Here is a 16,406-nt window from a genome sequence, read left to right on the forward strand (position 1 = left end):
ATTGAAGTCATTTGGGAGATTGCCCAATGACCTTAGTAAAAATGAAAAATATATATTACTAAGACGTGCAAAGAAGTTTGCCCTCAAAGGTAAGTAAATATGTGAAACAAACCTGGCCTAGGTAACAAGCCCTCAGAATGAACTTCTCAGTCAAACTTTATGTTTAGATGGTGAACTTCACTACATTAGAAAGGACGGGCTAGTAAAAGTGGTCCAGGGAAAGGAGGAGGTGGAAACCCTTCTCATGGAATTTCACACGTCTGCGCATGGTGGACACTGTGGAGTGGAGAAGACTCTACATGCACTAAATGCTAGGTACTACTGGCCTGGTATGTCTAGACGTGAAAACCTGGGTGAGTACAAGAAATGGTCAATCTCTCAAATAAGACCTTTCACTACTTTTTCACAATGAATCAACAATCCCATTATTTGCAGATAAAACAGTGTGCTCAATGCCAGAGCAACAAATCTGGCATTAAAAATAAATCCCAATATGAGCCCATTGTGGTAAGTACTTTCTGAGATGAAAGAATGTGTTGTCTATGTGAACTGAGTATGTTTTAATTATTTGACAATTGTTTATCAGGTGTCTGAGCCCTGGGAAGTTGTGGGGATGGATTTGGTTGGAAAGGTAAAGAAATCAAAAGAGGGCAACTATGAATACATATGTGTTATGGTTGACTATTTCACTAAATGGTCAGAAGCATTCCCTCTAAAATCTAAAAGTGCAGAGGAAGTAACCATGTGTATTATCAAACTCTTTTATCGATTTGGAGCACCAAAACGAATTTTAACAGACAACGGAAGAGAGTTTGTAAATCAGGTTAGTACCATTTTATCATTAGAATACTGCAGTATGAAATATCAGTGATAGGTGTAATTATTGTTAACACTTCTAATTAATTCTGTTGACTCCACATATTTAGATCAATGACGGCTTATGCAAATATCTGGGCATAAAGCACAGCCTTTGTGCACCCTACCATCCCCAGACCAATGGTTTGGTGGAGAAACTTAATGGTACCATCCAGAGGTAAACCATACCAAATTAAATCATTATTTAGCTAATAATGACTGAGCAGGCATGATAAAAATAAATCATGTGTATTATTCTTCTGCAGATGCCTCAGCAAACTTGTACAAAATAGGCCAGAGACATGGGCAGATTATCTCGAACCAACGATGTTTGCACTGAGGACCAAGAAGCAGCTAACCACCTGCTTCTCCCCCTATTATTTATTGTTTAGGAGAGAAGCTAGGTATCCCAGTGGAATACCACAGTTATGAGGTTTGCACAAATAAAGAGCTACTAAATGTTGTTACATGTACAGTTCCTATCATTACAATTGACATGCAACCTTACTCTTACAGGTTGATGACTCCATTGAGGACCTGGTGGCGGAAGAATTGGTGTTTTATGCCATCCAGAGGCAGGATGAGATATTTGAAATTGTGCACGGTAATGCAGCAAAAGTCAGGGAGAAAATCCAAAAAAGGAAGCAGCAGCAGGGCACACATTTGGCCATAATAGCAGGTGACAGGGTGCTGAGGCAGAATATCAGAAGCCAGCAGAGGAAGGGTGGCAAGTTGGACCCTCATGTTCTAGTGCCGTACACAGTTGTGAAGGTAGATGGAACAAGTGTTGACTTAATGGATGACAGGGGTACAGTCTTTCCAAAAATCAACATTGACCATATAATTCATTTTGAGGAACCACCAGAAAAAAAAAAAGAAAAAAAAAACCCATTCCCCCTGTACAGCTCCCTACATGAACAACCCAGACATGACCCAGCCACCTTCCCCTGTCATCCATACACCTTACAACCCTCCTGCTGCTGAGAGCCCTGCCCCTGCTGCCCCTGCTGCTGCCCCTGCCCCTGCTGCTCCTGCCCCTGCTGCCCCTGCTGCTGCCTCTGCCCCTGCCCCTGCTGCTGCCCCTCCTGCTCCTGCTCCTGCTGCTCCTGCTCCTGCCCCTGCCCCTGCTGCTCCTGCTGCCCCTGCTGCTGCTGCTGCTGCTGCTGCTCCTCCTGCTCCTGCTCCTCCTGCTGCTCCTCCTCCTGCTGCTCCTGCTGCTGCTCCTGCTGCTCCTCCTGCTGCTCCTGCTGCTGCTGCTGCTGCTGCTCCTCCTGCTGCTGCTGCTCCTGCTGCTGCTGCTGCTGCTCCTCCTGCTGCTCCTCCTGCTCCTGCTGTTCCTGCTGCTGCTGCTGCTCCTGCTGCTCCTCCTGCTGCTGCTGCTCCTCCTGCTGCTCCTCCTCCTGCTGCTGCTCCTCCTGCTCCTGCTGCTGCTCCTCCTGCTGCTCCTGCTGCTGCTCCTCCTGCTGCTGCTGCTGCTCCTCCTGCTCCTGCTCCTCCTGCTGCTGCTGCTCCTCCTCCTGCTGCTGCTGCTGCTGCTGCTGCTCCTGCTGCTGCTGCTGCTGCTGCTCCTGCTGCTCCTCCTCCTGCTGCTCCTGCTGCTGCTGCTGCTGCTCCTGCTGCTCCTCCTGCTGCTGCTGCTGCTGCTCCTCCTGCTGCTCCTCCTGCTGCTGCTGCTGCTCCTCCTGCTGCTCCTGCTCCTCCTCCTGCTGCTCCTCCTGCTCCTGCTCCTCCTGCTGCTGCTCCTCCTGCTGCTCCTCCTGCTCCTGCTGCTCCTGCTGCTCCTCCTGCTGCTGCTGCTGCTCCTGCTGCTGCTCCTGCTGCTCCTCCTGCTGCTGCTCCTGCTGCTGCTGCTCCTGCTGCTCCTCCTGCTGCTCCTCCTGCTGCTCCTGCTGCTGCTGCTCCTGCTGATACTATTTCACTGCAATATTATCCCCGTTTCTCACAGTGCTGGAGAATATTTGGGAGAGGAGGATGGGTGGCAAGCTCTGCAGCAAAATAGGCCCATACAAGATTTTTACCTGGGACCTGGAATATCTAAAACCAGGAAAGAAACTTGAGAGCGAGGTTGTCTTTGATATTATCAGTATATTTCTATAAATGCCTTTCTTAATATTATAACCTATATTGTGATTATATTCCTTGAAATATGTATGATGTTTACCACAGGTAATCAATGGATATTTATGGAGCCTGGCTGCAGGCTCATCAACAAAAGCATTTGCCATAGATACATTTGAAATGACAAACATTTGGGAAGGAAAAGGCAGCAAAATGAAAAAGGTTCATACCTTTCTCGCTCTTAAAGGAATTTCATGGCCAGTAAAGGCATCAGTGGTAGGTGGAGTTGCTCAACCCTACCCCACAGCCTCCAGCCTGATGGCACTTCATGTGGTGTGTTTGTGTGTAAAGTAAGTGTGTTGACATATTCAAATGTTTTGTTAATTGTTAATAGTATCTGCCAAATAGAATTAATGTAAAGAGCATTGCTGAATTGAATGTTTATGGCTCAGTTTGCAGAGGCAGTCGTAACAGGGGGACATTTAGAGTTCCCCTGCACCCAGAGGGATGTGGCCAACCTCAGAAAAGAGTTGGGTCTATACCTTCTGGAAAAATCAGGTATTTCAGACAAACTTACCTGAAAGGTCAGAGATCTAAGTTCAAGACTTACAGATCAGAATTCATAATACCATGTTTGTTTCCACAGAAGACCTTGGTGAATTATGTTAATTATGTGGAGACACTTATCCTTCTACACAGGAGTCCGTGGATACTTGGGTATGATATGTACATAAGATTCTTTTTTAATGTATATAACGTCTTGAGTTAATACTAATGTGAATCCTATGTTTTTTGTCTTCAAGATACAATGTGATGGCTGCCAGGGATGGTACCATTGCGAGTGTGTTAACTGGCCAGACACAAAAGGACTTTTTATTTGCCCAGGTTGTAAAGGGCCTGAGTAGCCTAATAAATAATTTCTAGGGCTGGGACTCGATTAAAAAAATTAATCTAATTAATCAGAGGCTTTGTAATTAATTAATCGAAATTAATCACATTTTAATCGCATATAAATATTTGACCTGAGAACAGTGAGAAGTAATTTTTTTCACATGGATTTTTAGTATACCATTGAATAATGACTGAATACATAAGCTTAAGCAACAAAAATATTGTTTATTTTTGTTCAAGTCCAACAGACCAGTGCAAATTTTGCCATTAAGTGTAGCAATACCAAATTTAGAAATATAGTACATTTCAGAAATGCAGGTAGCCTATAGATAGGTAGACCTTCTGTAAACTATAATACTTTGTTTTTTAAAGTAAAACACAATACTTTCAAGTACATTCATAACACTGGAAACCCTGACTATTAGAAAACATCTCTCTGTTGCTTCACAAGCCATAACAGACTTTGTTGATTTACCAACAGCTGGTTTAAAGAAATCTAATTAATTTCAGTGCAACTCTCTCAATAACCTTGGCAAAAACAATGAAGAATTCAACCTAAAGTGCCAGTTGCACCAACAACATAATACAACATGGTAATACAACATAGATCAACATAAAATGTACCATTTAAAATAAATTTAAAAAAAGTGCCAGTGAATGACCTCAATCCCTTCTATTCTTCCAATATCCTAATGAAAAATAAAATCTCTCTGTTGCTTAGGCATCAGGAATCAGGCTAACGTCCACGTTAGCTACCACACTAGCGTCCACGCTAGCTGCTATATGTTTTGCACTGAGGTGATACTTATGGCTCGATGTGCTGCGGTGATATGCGAATTCCTTGTTGCATAGCTTGCACACAACCATGCTCTTATCGACGCTTCCATCCGTTCGTTTTTTGTAACAAAATTTCCCATCCACGGGGCCACTGTGGTCACATCAGCTTCTTTGTTCATGTTCACTGTGCCAATGTGGTTTGTTGTTGTCTGAACCGAACTCATGCGCGTTAGTTGGTGCTCCAGTACAATCGGTCCGTGTGAAACTCATCCAGTGAGAAACGTTCCACGGTGCAAAAATAAATAGGCTACGATTAAAATGCGTCAATTTTTTTAACGCACTCATTTTTGTGTAATTAATTAATCTTAATTAACGCGTTAAAGTCCCGGCCCTAATAATTTCACAACCTTTTGTGTGTTTACAGTTTCATTTGTAGTAATTGCTATAGATTAGCCTATGTCCCAAAACAACTGTGCTGATGACGTCTAAATATACTTCTGTTATGACACAGGCTTGTGGCCATATGGTCTTCCTAGTAGGCCTACACTTGCTAAATCTACACAAACACAATTTGGGCAAGGAACACCAATGGAAACATACGAAGTGATAACATAGAGTAGTTTATTACAGATATTTGTCTCGGTATACAATAAGTCTTGCACAGGCTAGACTAGACTAGGCTAACAACAATCAAAATGATACACATTGCAGAGCAGATCATTTCATATCCAATATGATACTACAAATAAGTAGGCCTACCAATATGGTCTTCTGAGGCATAAAATAGCCAGTCCTAATGACATTAATGAAATAGTCAAAGGACCTAAACGTTACACCGCCTTTGTTTGACAGTAGGCCTAGGCTACAACATAACCAAATTGCATAACACTTACACTTACTTGACCAGCAGTTGTGGTGGAAATGACCGTGTTTTTTCCTATATAAACCATGTCAACATCCAAAAACCATGTTAAAACGCTGTGGTCTTATAACATCTCTGCCAACATTTTCAGTTCCATTTGATTCACGTTGCAGGAATAGGTCGCTAGGCGCGCACGCACGACAACCAACATTCATAAATATTCACGCTAAACTCCACCCGACTCCACCCATGGAAACTCAGAATCTCAGAAACCGTATATCCGGTAACACCGGGATGTCGGCAAATCATCGAAAACGATCAATGAGCCAATGTTTCAACGACTCATCAAAACTATCCCCACCCCCGGCTTATACGACCTTTATTTATTTAGGTCGGAACTTGAGATTGCACATTTTACACTAGGCTATAAATGATTAGATCTATAAAGACAGAAAGATGCCAGAAATATTTTCATTTCATTTTATTGAATGTTTAAAAGTCTGAATGATGAAAAAATGCTGTTAGAAAATGTTCCCCCAAAAATCAGGTTCTTCTCCTGCAAGAGACAAAAACAACAATTAATTCACTGCAACACTTTCATCTTTTAAGTCTACCCTTACCGATTGCTGTTAATGAATTTTCATAGATGCAGAGAACCACTACCAAGCTCGGAGAAATAGATTTCAAACCCATTAGCGTTACCTCAGCTGATATTTCAATCAAGCAGAGGCGAGCTAATGCCGTTTACTTGGCTAGCGCGCTAACGCCGGCCAAAACACGAACTCTGGAAGTGACTAGAGAAAGTTGGGACTGAAACGTAGCCTACATTTGCTTTGGGGACTTCGGCTGATGCATCTATCTGTGCATTTTCTCTGTGCAAAGGCGTTATGATGACACGACCAGGAGGTTAGCTCAGCCAAGACAGTAACGTTAACGTTAGCTAATAGCCTAGCTCCCACTCCTCTCCATTCAAAAACGACAGCCTTTCCTGGGTTAAGTCTCACGGTCAAATAATGGGTGCATCCGAATAGTCAGTACATACTAACGTCGGTTAGAACGTACTACTCAACCGTCAATTTAGTAAGTTATTTATGTATGCAAGCGAGTAGTAGGCATACTGGGCAGCCATCTTGCCTGTCCTTTGACCCCGGATGTTTACATGTGACGCCGACACACATGACGCACAGTGAAGGATGGCGCGAAATTTTAAAGCCACATCGGAGAATTTACCTCAGAGCCGTTCACGTCATTCGTCTTGTTTTGCTTGAAAACGACTAAACGTATTTATAAGAATTTACTCAGAGCCGTTCATTCGCCTTGTTTAGCTTGACACGACTGAACGTATTTACGAGAATTCACCTTATTTACTTTAGAGCAGTTAATTCGTCTTGTTTTGCTTGACACGACATATTTTTGGAAAATGTCCTACACAGAGTTAATGTATGGCAAGACAAAACGTCTGTCAAAATAACGCCTCCACGTGTAGATTTTTTACTTCTTCAGGAGTAAAAAATAGACGTCTGAGCGTCAGACGTCAAATTTTTACGTGTGCCACGTGCAAAAACTTTGCGTCTGACGTCAGAGGTAAAAAATGACGTCTGGGTGATTTGCTGCAATGCCAGAGCTTTTGTGCCAGAGTAGACACAGCATTGGCTGCTGGAAACAGGGAATGCAGCCGATATAGTTGCAGCAGAAGAAACAAGATGCCAGAGCAATGTGCAGCATATTCCTGCTCAAATCGGCGGACCATCGCAAACAGGGCTCGGGGGATTACTTTTCACAAGTAAGATTTAAAGGGGCCCTATTATGGTATTATTACAGTGCATGAAAATGCACTGTACTGTTCTTCCTAGGCTTCTTCTGATTACAGTGCATGAAAATGCACTGTACTGTTCTTCCTAGGCTTCTTATTCTTCTTATTATAGTGCATGAAAATGCACTATACTGTTCTTCCTAGGCTTCTTATTACAGTGCATGAAAATGCACTGTACTGTTCTTCCAAGGCTTTTTCTTCTGATTACAGTGCATGAAAATGCACTGTACTGTTATTCCAAGGTAGCCTGGCGGGGCCATCCTATATCATTGAGATGTATAGTCTGGCATCGAATCATTCACCTCGCTTAATCCAAGGGGCGGGCAGAGAATTGTCTTTCAAACTGCCTAGGCATGCAATAGGCCAGCGCTACGACCATATCCGTATCCGGTAGACAAAAGGGCAAACACATCCTTAGAAAGGAATGACTTAAGTGCATTGTGTTGCTCAACTTTCAAAGAAAAGCACAAGTCCAACTCCTCCAAAGTTGACGCCAACGCCGATTCAAACAACCGCTCTTCGTTCGCCATAGCCACCTTCCTTGTTGTTCACCGTCACAGGACTGTCGTTATCCTGTTAAGCCCGCCTTAAGACTCTGTAACGAAATAGAGCGCTGTGATTGGATAACATCCACGGTGTTAAGCCAAAAGAAATTCCTATGGTTCGATACTAGACGTACAGGCTGAGCAAATTAATTTGCCGCCGCTAGGGTGCGTCTAGATTTCTAGGCTAATTCCAAGGCATTTTATTACAGTGCATGAAAATGCACTGTACTGTTCTTCCTAGGCAACTTCTTCTTATTACAGTGCATGAAAATGCACTGTACTGTTCTTCCTAGGCAACTTCTTCTTCTTATTATTCCGCTTACCACTTTTTCTGTACGCTATTTCTCTTGAACAGTTTAACTTAGAAACTTCATTCAAACTTTGTAACGTAGGTATTCAAACGGACAAAGCTGCTATGTCTTTTCAACTTTGAAACTTTTATACTTTTTAAACTATTAAAGAAAAACTTTTTAAAAAATCCCCATAGACTTAACATTGCCGATTGTGACATCATAATACGGCCGTTAAGCAATTAGAATTCTATGGCAGGTGTTCAGGCCACCTGCAGCCTCAGGCTTTAAGCATACAATCTGGGTCAATTAAGACTACACATCCTATTCAACTGTTTCCTCTGCCCAAAACTGATTCAAAATAAAAGTCCTCACTACAATAATCCACTGTTAAACAATGTAACCCATTAAACTACTGAACTTTTTACATTCAACTTTTAAACGGTCTACTTTTAAACTATCATTACTATCTATCTATTAAACTAGCTGTCTATCAACAACTTTTAAATTATCTACATTCAACTTTTAAACTTTTAAACTATATACATTCACTAGCTGTCTATCAACAACTTTTAACTTGTCATCAACTATGTCAACATTTTTCATCAACTATGACTCCTACCCACTGTAGCTAGTTAGCATGGTTAGCAAAGTTAGCATGTTAACATTGTTAACATTTTTAACAAAACTGCTAAAAATGATTAGCTAGGTTAGCTAAGTCACATGGTTAGCATAATTAGCATGTTAGCATGCTAATTAGCATAGTTAGCATAACTGCTAAAAATGATTGGCTAAGTTAGCTAAGTAACATGGTTAGCATGCTAACATGCTAGTAATAGTTTAAAAAGTATAAAAGTTTCAAAGTTGAAAAGACATAGCAACCCGATCTGTTTGAAGACCTACGTTACAAAGTTTGAATGAAGTTTCTAAGTTAAACTGTTCAAGATAAATTGCGTATGGAAAAAGTGGTAAGGAATAATAATAACTAGAAATGCAATTCCAAGGAATTACCAGTGCATAAAAATGCTAAAGTTGTGATGTAAAATATCATGTATAGTTAAAACAGATAATACAGAGATGGTTACTACGGTGATGCTAGGATAGACATGGTGGTTGCATAGCTTAATAAAAGTTGATAGTTTAAAAGCTGAATGTAGATAGTTTAAAAGTTGTTGACAGACTGGAAGTTGAATGAATGTTGATATTCAAATAGTTTAATGGCTGTGTATATAGGTAGATATTTGACGATAACTGAAAGTTGGAACGGCTCTAATGTTTGCTAGCAGTTATGCTAAGATTTTTAAATCTGCTAACCATGCTACTTAGCTAATGTTTTATAGCAGTGCTAGCAATGCTAACATGCTAACCATGCTACTTAGCTAACTTAACTAACATTTTCTAGCAGTTTTGCTAAACATGCTAACTATGCTAGCAATGTTAGCATGCTAACTATGTTAACCATGTTACTTAGCTAACCTAGCTAATCATTTTTAGCAGTTTTGTTAAAAATGCTAACTAGCATGCTAACATGTTAGCATGCTAACTATGCTAACCATGTTACTTAGCTAACTTAGCTAATCACATAGACATATACACTAGATGTCGCCTTGACTACTGCTGTTCATTGGAACGAATGCGTCAATCGAGACGCCATCTTGCTTCAGTGATCCACTCCTCTATAATGCATTAGCGTCAATCTGGGCAAAGATCGATCTAGCGAAAATAAAATCACCATAAATTGTCAAAATCTCAAGCAATTATCTAGTTTTTTGGGTTGTTCCAACTGACAGGCATGTATTTATGGTTGAGTCTAGAGAAAACTAAGCTTAAGACGATAATAAAGATACATTTTACCCGTCTAGCCCCATAGACTCCCATTCATTCTGCACTAGCTAGCGGCGGCCCCTAGAGGAACAATGAGTAAACTGCAACCAGGTTCGATACAATGAAAGTAAACAGGCTCTTCTAGACAGGCTCTGGTTGAGGCCACATATCCCTCTTCTCGTTTACTCATGTAGGCTAAGTTGTAATCTCACCAGAAGTTGCTGTAGATCTGTAGAACATTTACCTCTGCTACTAGGCCTACATAGGCTACGCCAGTCGTTACTTTTAAATCATGGGTCAGTGCCATGTGCCAACGAGATGTAGCTGAATTCATAAATGACAAAGCCATGAGAAAGGTGATTTTCTTATGTTTCAACAACAAAGAAGCCGATCTGTCATCATTGTGAGAAGTTCCCAAATTTGTCGCTAATCGCTAAAAAGGTTTTCTATCGCTGGGGATGGCCAAACGTCGCTAAATCAGTAACGCTGACAATACAGGAGAACTAGTTTAGCGCTTCAGATCCCTGTACAAAGATGGTGGCGGTGTTGACGCATGCTGAGAAGCAGAAGGCGACATCTAGTGTATATACCTATGAGCTAGACCGTTTAAAAATGTAATGTAAAAAGTTCAGTAGATTAATGGGTTACATTGTTTAATAGTGCTATTAGAGAAAAACTTTTTCAAAATCCCCATAGACTTAACATTGCCGATTATGACATCATAATACGGCCATTAAGCAATTAGAATCCTATGGCATTTTTAACAAAACGGCTAAAAATGATTAGCTAGGTTAGCTAAGTAACATGGTTAGCAAAATTAGCATGTTAGCATGCTAGTTAGCATAGTTAGCATAACTGCTAAAAATAATTAGCTAAGTTAGCTAAGTAACATGGTTAGCATAGTTAGCATGCTAGTTAGCATTTTTAGTAAAACTGCTAAAAATGATTAGCTAAGTAACATGGTTAACATAGTTAGCATGCTAACATATTAACATGTTAGTTAGCATTTTTAGCAAAACTGCTAAAAATGATTAGCTAGGTTAGCTAAGTAATATGGTTAGCATAATTAGCATGCTAGCATAGTTAGCATGCTAGCATGTTAGTTAACATATTTAGCAAAACTGCTAAAAATGATTAGCTAGGTTAGCTAAGTAACATGGTTAACATAGTTAGCATGCTAACATTGCTAGCATAGTTAGCATGTTTAGCAAAACTGCTAGAAAATGTGCTAGGAAATGTTAAGTTAGCTAAGTAGCATGGTTAGCATGTTAGCATTGCTAGCACTGCTAGAAAACGTTAGCTAAGTAACATGGTTAGCATAGTTAAAAATCTTAGCATAACTGCTAGCAAACATTAGAGCCATTCCAACTTTCAGTTATCGTCAAATATCTACCTATACACAGCCATTAAACTATTTGAATATCAACATTCATTCAACTTCCAGTCTGTCAACAACTTTTAAACTATTTACCTTCAACTTTTAAATGGTCTACTTTTAAACTATCATTAAACTATCTATTAAACTAGCTGTTTATCAACAATTTTTAAACTATCTACTGTCTATCAACAACTTTTAAACTATCTACATTCAGCTTTTAAACAGTCTACTTTTAAACTATTAACTTTTATTAAGCTATGCAACCACCATGTCTATCCTAGCATCACCGTAGTAACATCTCTGTATTATCTGTTTTAACTATACATGATATTTTACATCACAACTTTAGCATTTTCATGCACTGGTAATTCCTTGGAATTGCATTTCTAGTTATTATTCTTCTTCTAACGCAGTTAATGCAGCTTCAACCGTTTAACGTAGAAACTTCATTCAAACTATGTTACGTAGGTCTTACTTAGGACATGTGGGCTTTGTATTTTTCAACTTTGTAACTTTTATACTTTTTAAACTATTAATTAAAAACTATCAAAATTTCCCCATTGATTTAACATTAGGCCTTTATGACATCACAGCAATTAGAATCCTATGGCAGGTGTTCAGGCCACCTGTCCCCACTGCCATTCTCAGGCTTTAAGCATACAAACTGGCCCTATTAAGACTACACACCCTATTCAACTGCTTCCTCTGCCAAAAACTGTTTTAAAATAAAAGTCCTCACTACAATATTTCACTGTTAAACAATTTAACCCTTTAAACTACTGAACTTTTCAACTGTTCAGCCATTGTAACTGTTACTTGTCATCAACTATGACTCCTACCCACTGTAGCTAGTTAGCTAAGTAACATGGTTAGCATAGTTAGCATGCTAGCATGTTAACATGCTAGTTAACATTTTTAGCAAAACTGCTAAAAATGATTAGCTAAGTTAGCTAAGTAACATGGTTATTATAGTTAGCATGCTAGCATGTTAGCATGCTAGTTAGCATAGTTAGCATAACTGTTAAAAATGATTAGCTAAGTTAGCTAAGTAACATGGTTGGCATAGTTAGCATGCTAACATGCTAGTTAGCATTTTTAGCAAAACTGCTAAAAATGATTAGCTAAGTTAACTAAGTAACATGGTTAGCATAGTTAGCATGCTAGTTAGCATAACTACTAAATATGAAAACATTAGCTAAGTTAACTAAGTTAAGTAACTTGGTTAACATTATTATCTTTGATAACATAGTTTGCATAACTGCTAGCAAACATTAGAGCCATTCCAACTGTCATTTATTGTCAATTATCTACCTAAATAATTTAACCATTTAAATTATCCATCTATTTAACCGTTCAATCATTCCAACTATATTAAACCTTATCTACCAAGCAAATCATTTAACTATATAAACTATCCACCTATTTAACTGTTCAGTCATGCCAACTATATTAAACCTCGTCTACCTAGCAACCAATATAGTTTGTTTTTACTCTGTATGATATTTTACATCATATTTTTTGCATTTTCATGCACTGTATTTCCTTCAGGAAATGCTTTTCTAGTTATATTCTAACGCAGTTAATGCAGCTTCAACCGTTTAATGTAGAAACTTAATTCAAACTATGTTACGTAGGTCTTACTTAGGACATGGGTGTTATGTATTTTTCAGCTTTGTAACTTTTATACTTTTTAAACTATTAATTAAAAACTATTCAAAATTTCCCCATAACATGGGCTGATGACATCATAATGGAGCACTTAAGCAATTAGAATCCTAGGCCAGGTGTTCCGGCCACCTGCATCAACTGTCAGTTTCTCAGGCATACAGTCTCATTCTCTTAATATAATAAGACTAAACACATCTTGTTCAACCGTTTCCTCTGTCCACAACATAATTTAACCATTTAAACTATCCACCTATTTAACTGTTCAGTCATTCAGCCTGGATCAGCCATCTGATCCAGGAGGCCAGGGGGAGCCAGGGCAACCTAACAGTTGTCTGGCTGGACCTCGCAAATGCATATGGGTCCATGCCCCATTCCCTCATTAACAAGGCTATGGAGCAGTACCACATCCCCGACAAGATCAGACAGATGATCAACAGCTACCTGGGGTCATTCAAGCTGCGGTTCCAGACTGCCAAGTTCACCACCACATGGCAGCCACTGGAGAAGGGCATTGTAACAGGATGCACAGTATCCCCCATTCTGTTCATCATGGGGATGAACCTCCTGATTACAACAGCAGCAGCAGAGGCCAAGGGACCAGTTACGGCAGCAGGGAGCAGACAACCCCCACTGAGAGGATTCATGGATGACCTCACCATAACAACCACAACGCATGTGCAGGCAAGGTGGATCCTGAAGACTCTTGGGGCTGTAGCATCATGGGCAAGAATGGCTTTTAAGCCCAGGAAGTCACGGAGCATGGTGATAAGGCGGGGGAAACTAACAGAGGCTTTCGAACTGCATGTCCAAGGCGAGCAGATCCCTACAATCAGGGAGAACCCCATTAAATGCCTGGGGAAGTGGTACGACGACACCCTCAGTGACAGAAACAACATCTCTGACACTGTAAATCAGGCAGACGAGTGGCTAAGGAGGATTGACAAGTCAGGCCTACCCGGCAAGTTCAAGTCCTGGATATACCAGCATGGGCTCCTACCAAGGCTTATGTGGCTGCTGACAGTCTATCAGATCCCAGTGACTGCAGTGGAGGGAGTGGAGAGGAAAGTGAACAAACATCTGAGGCGGTGGCTTGGTATCCCTCCCAGCTTCACTGCAGTTGGGCTCTACATCCGATCAGGACAGCTCCAACTTCCATTTTCCTCTGTGGTGGAGGAGTTCAAGGTGGCTAAGTGCAGGGTGGCAATGATGCTCAGAGACTCAAAGGACGAGCAAGTAAGCAACGCAGGGGTCACAACACGAACAGGCCGCAAGTGGGCAGCAGACACGGCAGTCAGACAAGCTGAGAGCTCCCTGGAGTTGAGAGACATCATTGGCAATGTCTGCATGGGTCGGCAAGGACTGGGAACATCTCACTTCACACAGTGGAGGAAGGCAAGCATCCAGCAGAGGCGGGAGATGGTACAAGCGGAAGTTCGTCACCAGGAGGAAGAGACACGGAAGGCTAAGGCTGTGGAACTGGCAACCCAGGGAACATGGACCAGATGGGACCTCCCAAACAGGAGGGTCACATGGACTGAGCTCTGGAGGCTGGAACCTTTCCGTGTTAGCTTCCTCCTGAGGTCTGTGTATGACACACTCCCATCACCAGCAAACCTAGCCAGGTGGGGCTTGAGGGAGGACCCGCTCTGCAAGTTGTGTGGGAAGAGGGGGACACTGGCCCACATTTTAGCAGGGTGCCAAATCGCTCTGGCTCAGGGGAGATATAGGTGGCGGCATGACCAAGTGCTCCGAGTGATGGCTGACATTTTCGAGCAGGCCAGGAGAAGACCACAGCCGACCAAGCCACAAGTACCATCAATGCAATTCGTCAGGGCAGGAGAAAAGCCATCCTCCGTTAAAAGAGCCAGGACCAACATCCTCCTGGGGGCACAGGGGTGGGAGATGTCAGTCGACCTGGGGAAGAAGCTCACTTTCCCATCCATCGTCCAGACCACCTTGAGGCCTGACGTTGTCATCTGGTCAGAGCAAGCTAAGAAAATCATCCTGGTGGAACTGACTGTGCCTTGGGAGGAAGGCTGTGAGGAGGCCCATGAGAGGAAGAGCCTAAAATACCAGGACCTCATCATGGACTGCAAAGACAAAGGCTGGCAAGCATGGCTGTTTCCAGTGGAGGTCGGGTGCAGAGGGTTCCCAGCAAAGTCAATGTGGTCGGTGCTCACTGCACTTGGCATATCTGGCAAGGAGAGGAAGACAGCTGTGCGCAGGATTGGGGAGGCAGCAGAGAGAGCCTCATGCTGGGTGTGGTTTAAGAGGGAGGAGGGGGGCTGGAGGCCTGGAGTTGATGGGCAGTGACTTGGCCACCACTGCTGACCCGCCAGCTGGAGGATGTAGCGGTTAAGGGTCGAAACACCCCGAGAAGGTTGGGCACCGTCTGATGACATCAGCTCCAGGCCAAAAGCCACCCATAGTCACTTTAGGGAGTGGCTGTATGTATAGCATCACGTGATGTATTCAACAAGTTATACCTCATCTACCTAGTTCAGTCATTCCAACTATATTAAACCTTATCTACCTAGCAAATAATTTAACCTTTTAAGCTATCCACCTATTTAACTGTTCAGTCATTCTATATTAAACCTAATCTACCTAGTTCAGTCATACCAACTATATTAAACCTCATCTACCTAGCAAATAATTTAACCTTTTAAACCATCCACCTATTTAACTGTTCAGTCATTCCAACTATATATTAAACCTCATCTACCTAGTTCAGTCATTCCAACGTACGACGGAGTATTAGGGCCACACATGAAGAAAAAAAATATTTTTGCCATGGCGAGATTAAACTCGACATGTTGACTTTAAAGTCGACATGTCGACATTAAACTCGACATTTCGAGAATAAAGTTGAAATGTAATGTCGACTTTAATCTCGATGTGTCGACTTTAAAGTCGCCATCTCGACATTAAACTCGACATTTCGAGAATAAAGTTGAAATATCATATCTACTTTAGTCCACGACGTGTCGGCTTTAAAGTCGACATGCTGACATTAAACTCGCAATAGGCCCTGTTTAAACATAGCCTACACAGTTTAAGCTATGAAGCCTACACTAATACACAATATGTTACATGAAAAATGGGCTTCAAATAGGTGTTATTGCATTGCATGTAAATGCAATGGACTATTATCACTGTTCTTCTTCTTATTATCGTCTATTTTTATTGCATTGCATGTAAATGCAATGGTCTATTATCGCTGTTCTTCTTATAATTATTCTTCTTCCGACCAAATTCAACGTTTAATGCGACTGAAACCGCTGAACCGTCTAACCTCATTCAAAGACTCCTACAAAGCTCTTGTAACGGACAATCGTTCTATGTATTTTTCATATTTGTGAACTTTATACTTTTTGAGATATTTAAGATAAAAGAGCAAGAAAGGTCCGTGTAACGCTTTGCAGTGCTATGTTCTATTTGCAGA

The 16,406-nt window shown here is 41.3% G+C and overlaps 1 protein-coding gene across 1 annotated transcript; it reads left to right on the forward strand.

The window, feature by feature from the left end:
* Nucleotides 1-742: 742 nt before the first annotated feature.
* LOC143138965 (uncharacterized) lies at nucleotides 743-15,274 on the forward strand. The gene is made up of 7 exons (XM_076299477.1): nucleotides 743-823; nucleotides 927-1,033; nucleotides 1,122-1,137; nucleotides 1,372-1,663; nucleotides 2,801-2,919; nucleotides 3,717-3,742; nucleotides 13,228-15,274. The coding sequence occupies exons 1-7, from the start codon at nucleotides 743-745 to the stop codon at nucleotides 15,272-15,274; spliced, it is 2,688 nt and encodes an 895-aa protein (XP_076155592.1).
* Nucleotides 15,275-16,406: the final 1,132 nt, after the last annotated feature.

The sequence above is a fragment of the Alosa pseudoharengus genome, unplaced genomic scaffold, assembly GCF_046254945.1.
Source record: "Alosa pseudoharengus isolate Yale_2024_CS ecotype anadromous, Long Island Sound unplaced genomic scaffold, YU_APseudo_1.1 YU_APseudo_1.1_scf_10, whole genome shotgun sequence".
Taxonomy (NCBI): domain Eukaryota; kingdom Metazoa; phylum Chordata; class Actinopteri; order Clupeiformes; family Clupeidae; genus Alosa; species Alosa pseudoharengus.

Excerpts from the sequence above, each read along its gene's own strand:
- LOC143138965 (XM_076299477.1), top strand. The coding sequence starts at position 743 with ATGTGTATTATCAAACTCTTTTATCGATTTGGAGCACCAAAACGAATT. Across the intron at positions 824-926 it reads GAAGAGAGTTTGTAAATCAG|ATCAATGACGGCTTATGCAA; the intron begins GTTAGTACCATT and ends CCACATATTTAG. Across the intron at positions 1,664-2,800 it reads TGACTTAATGGATGACAGGG|TGCTGGAGAATATTTGGGAG; the intron begins GTACAGTCTTTC and ends CGTTTCTCACAG.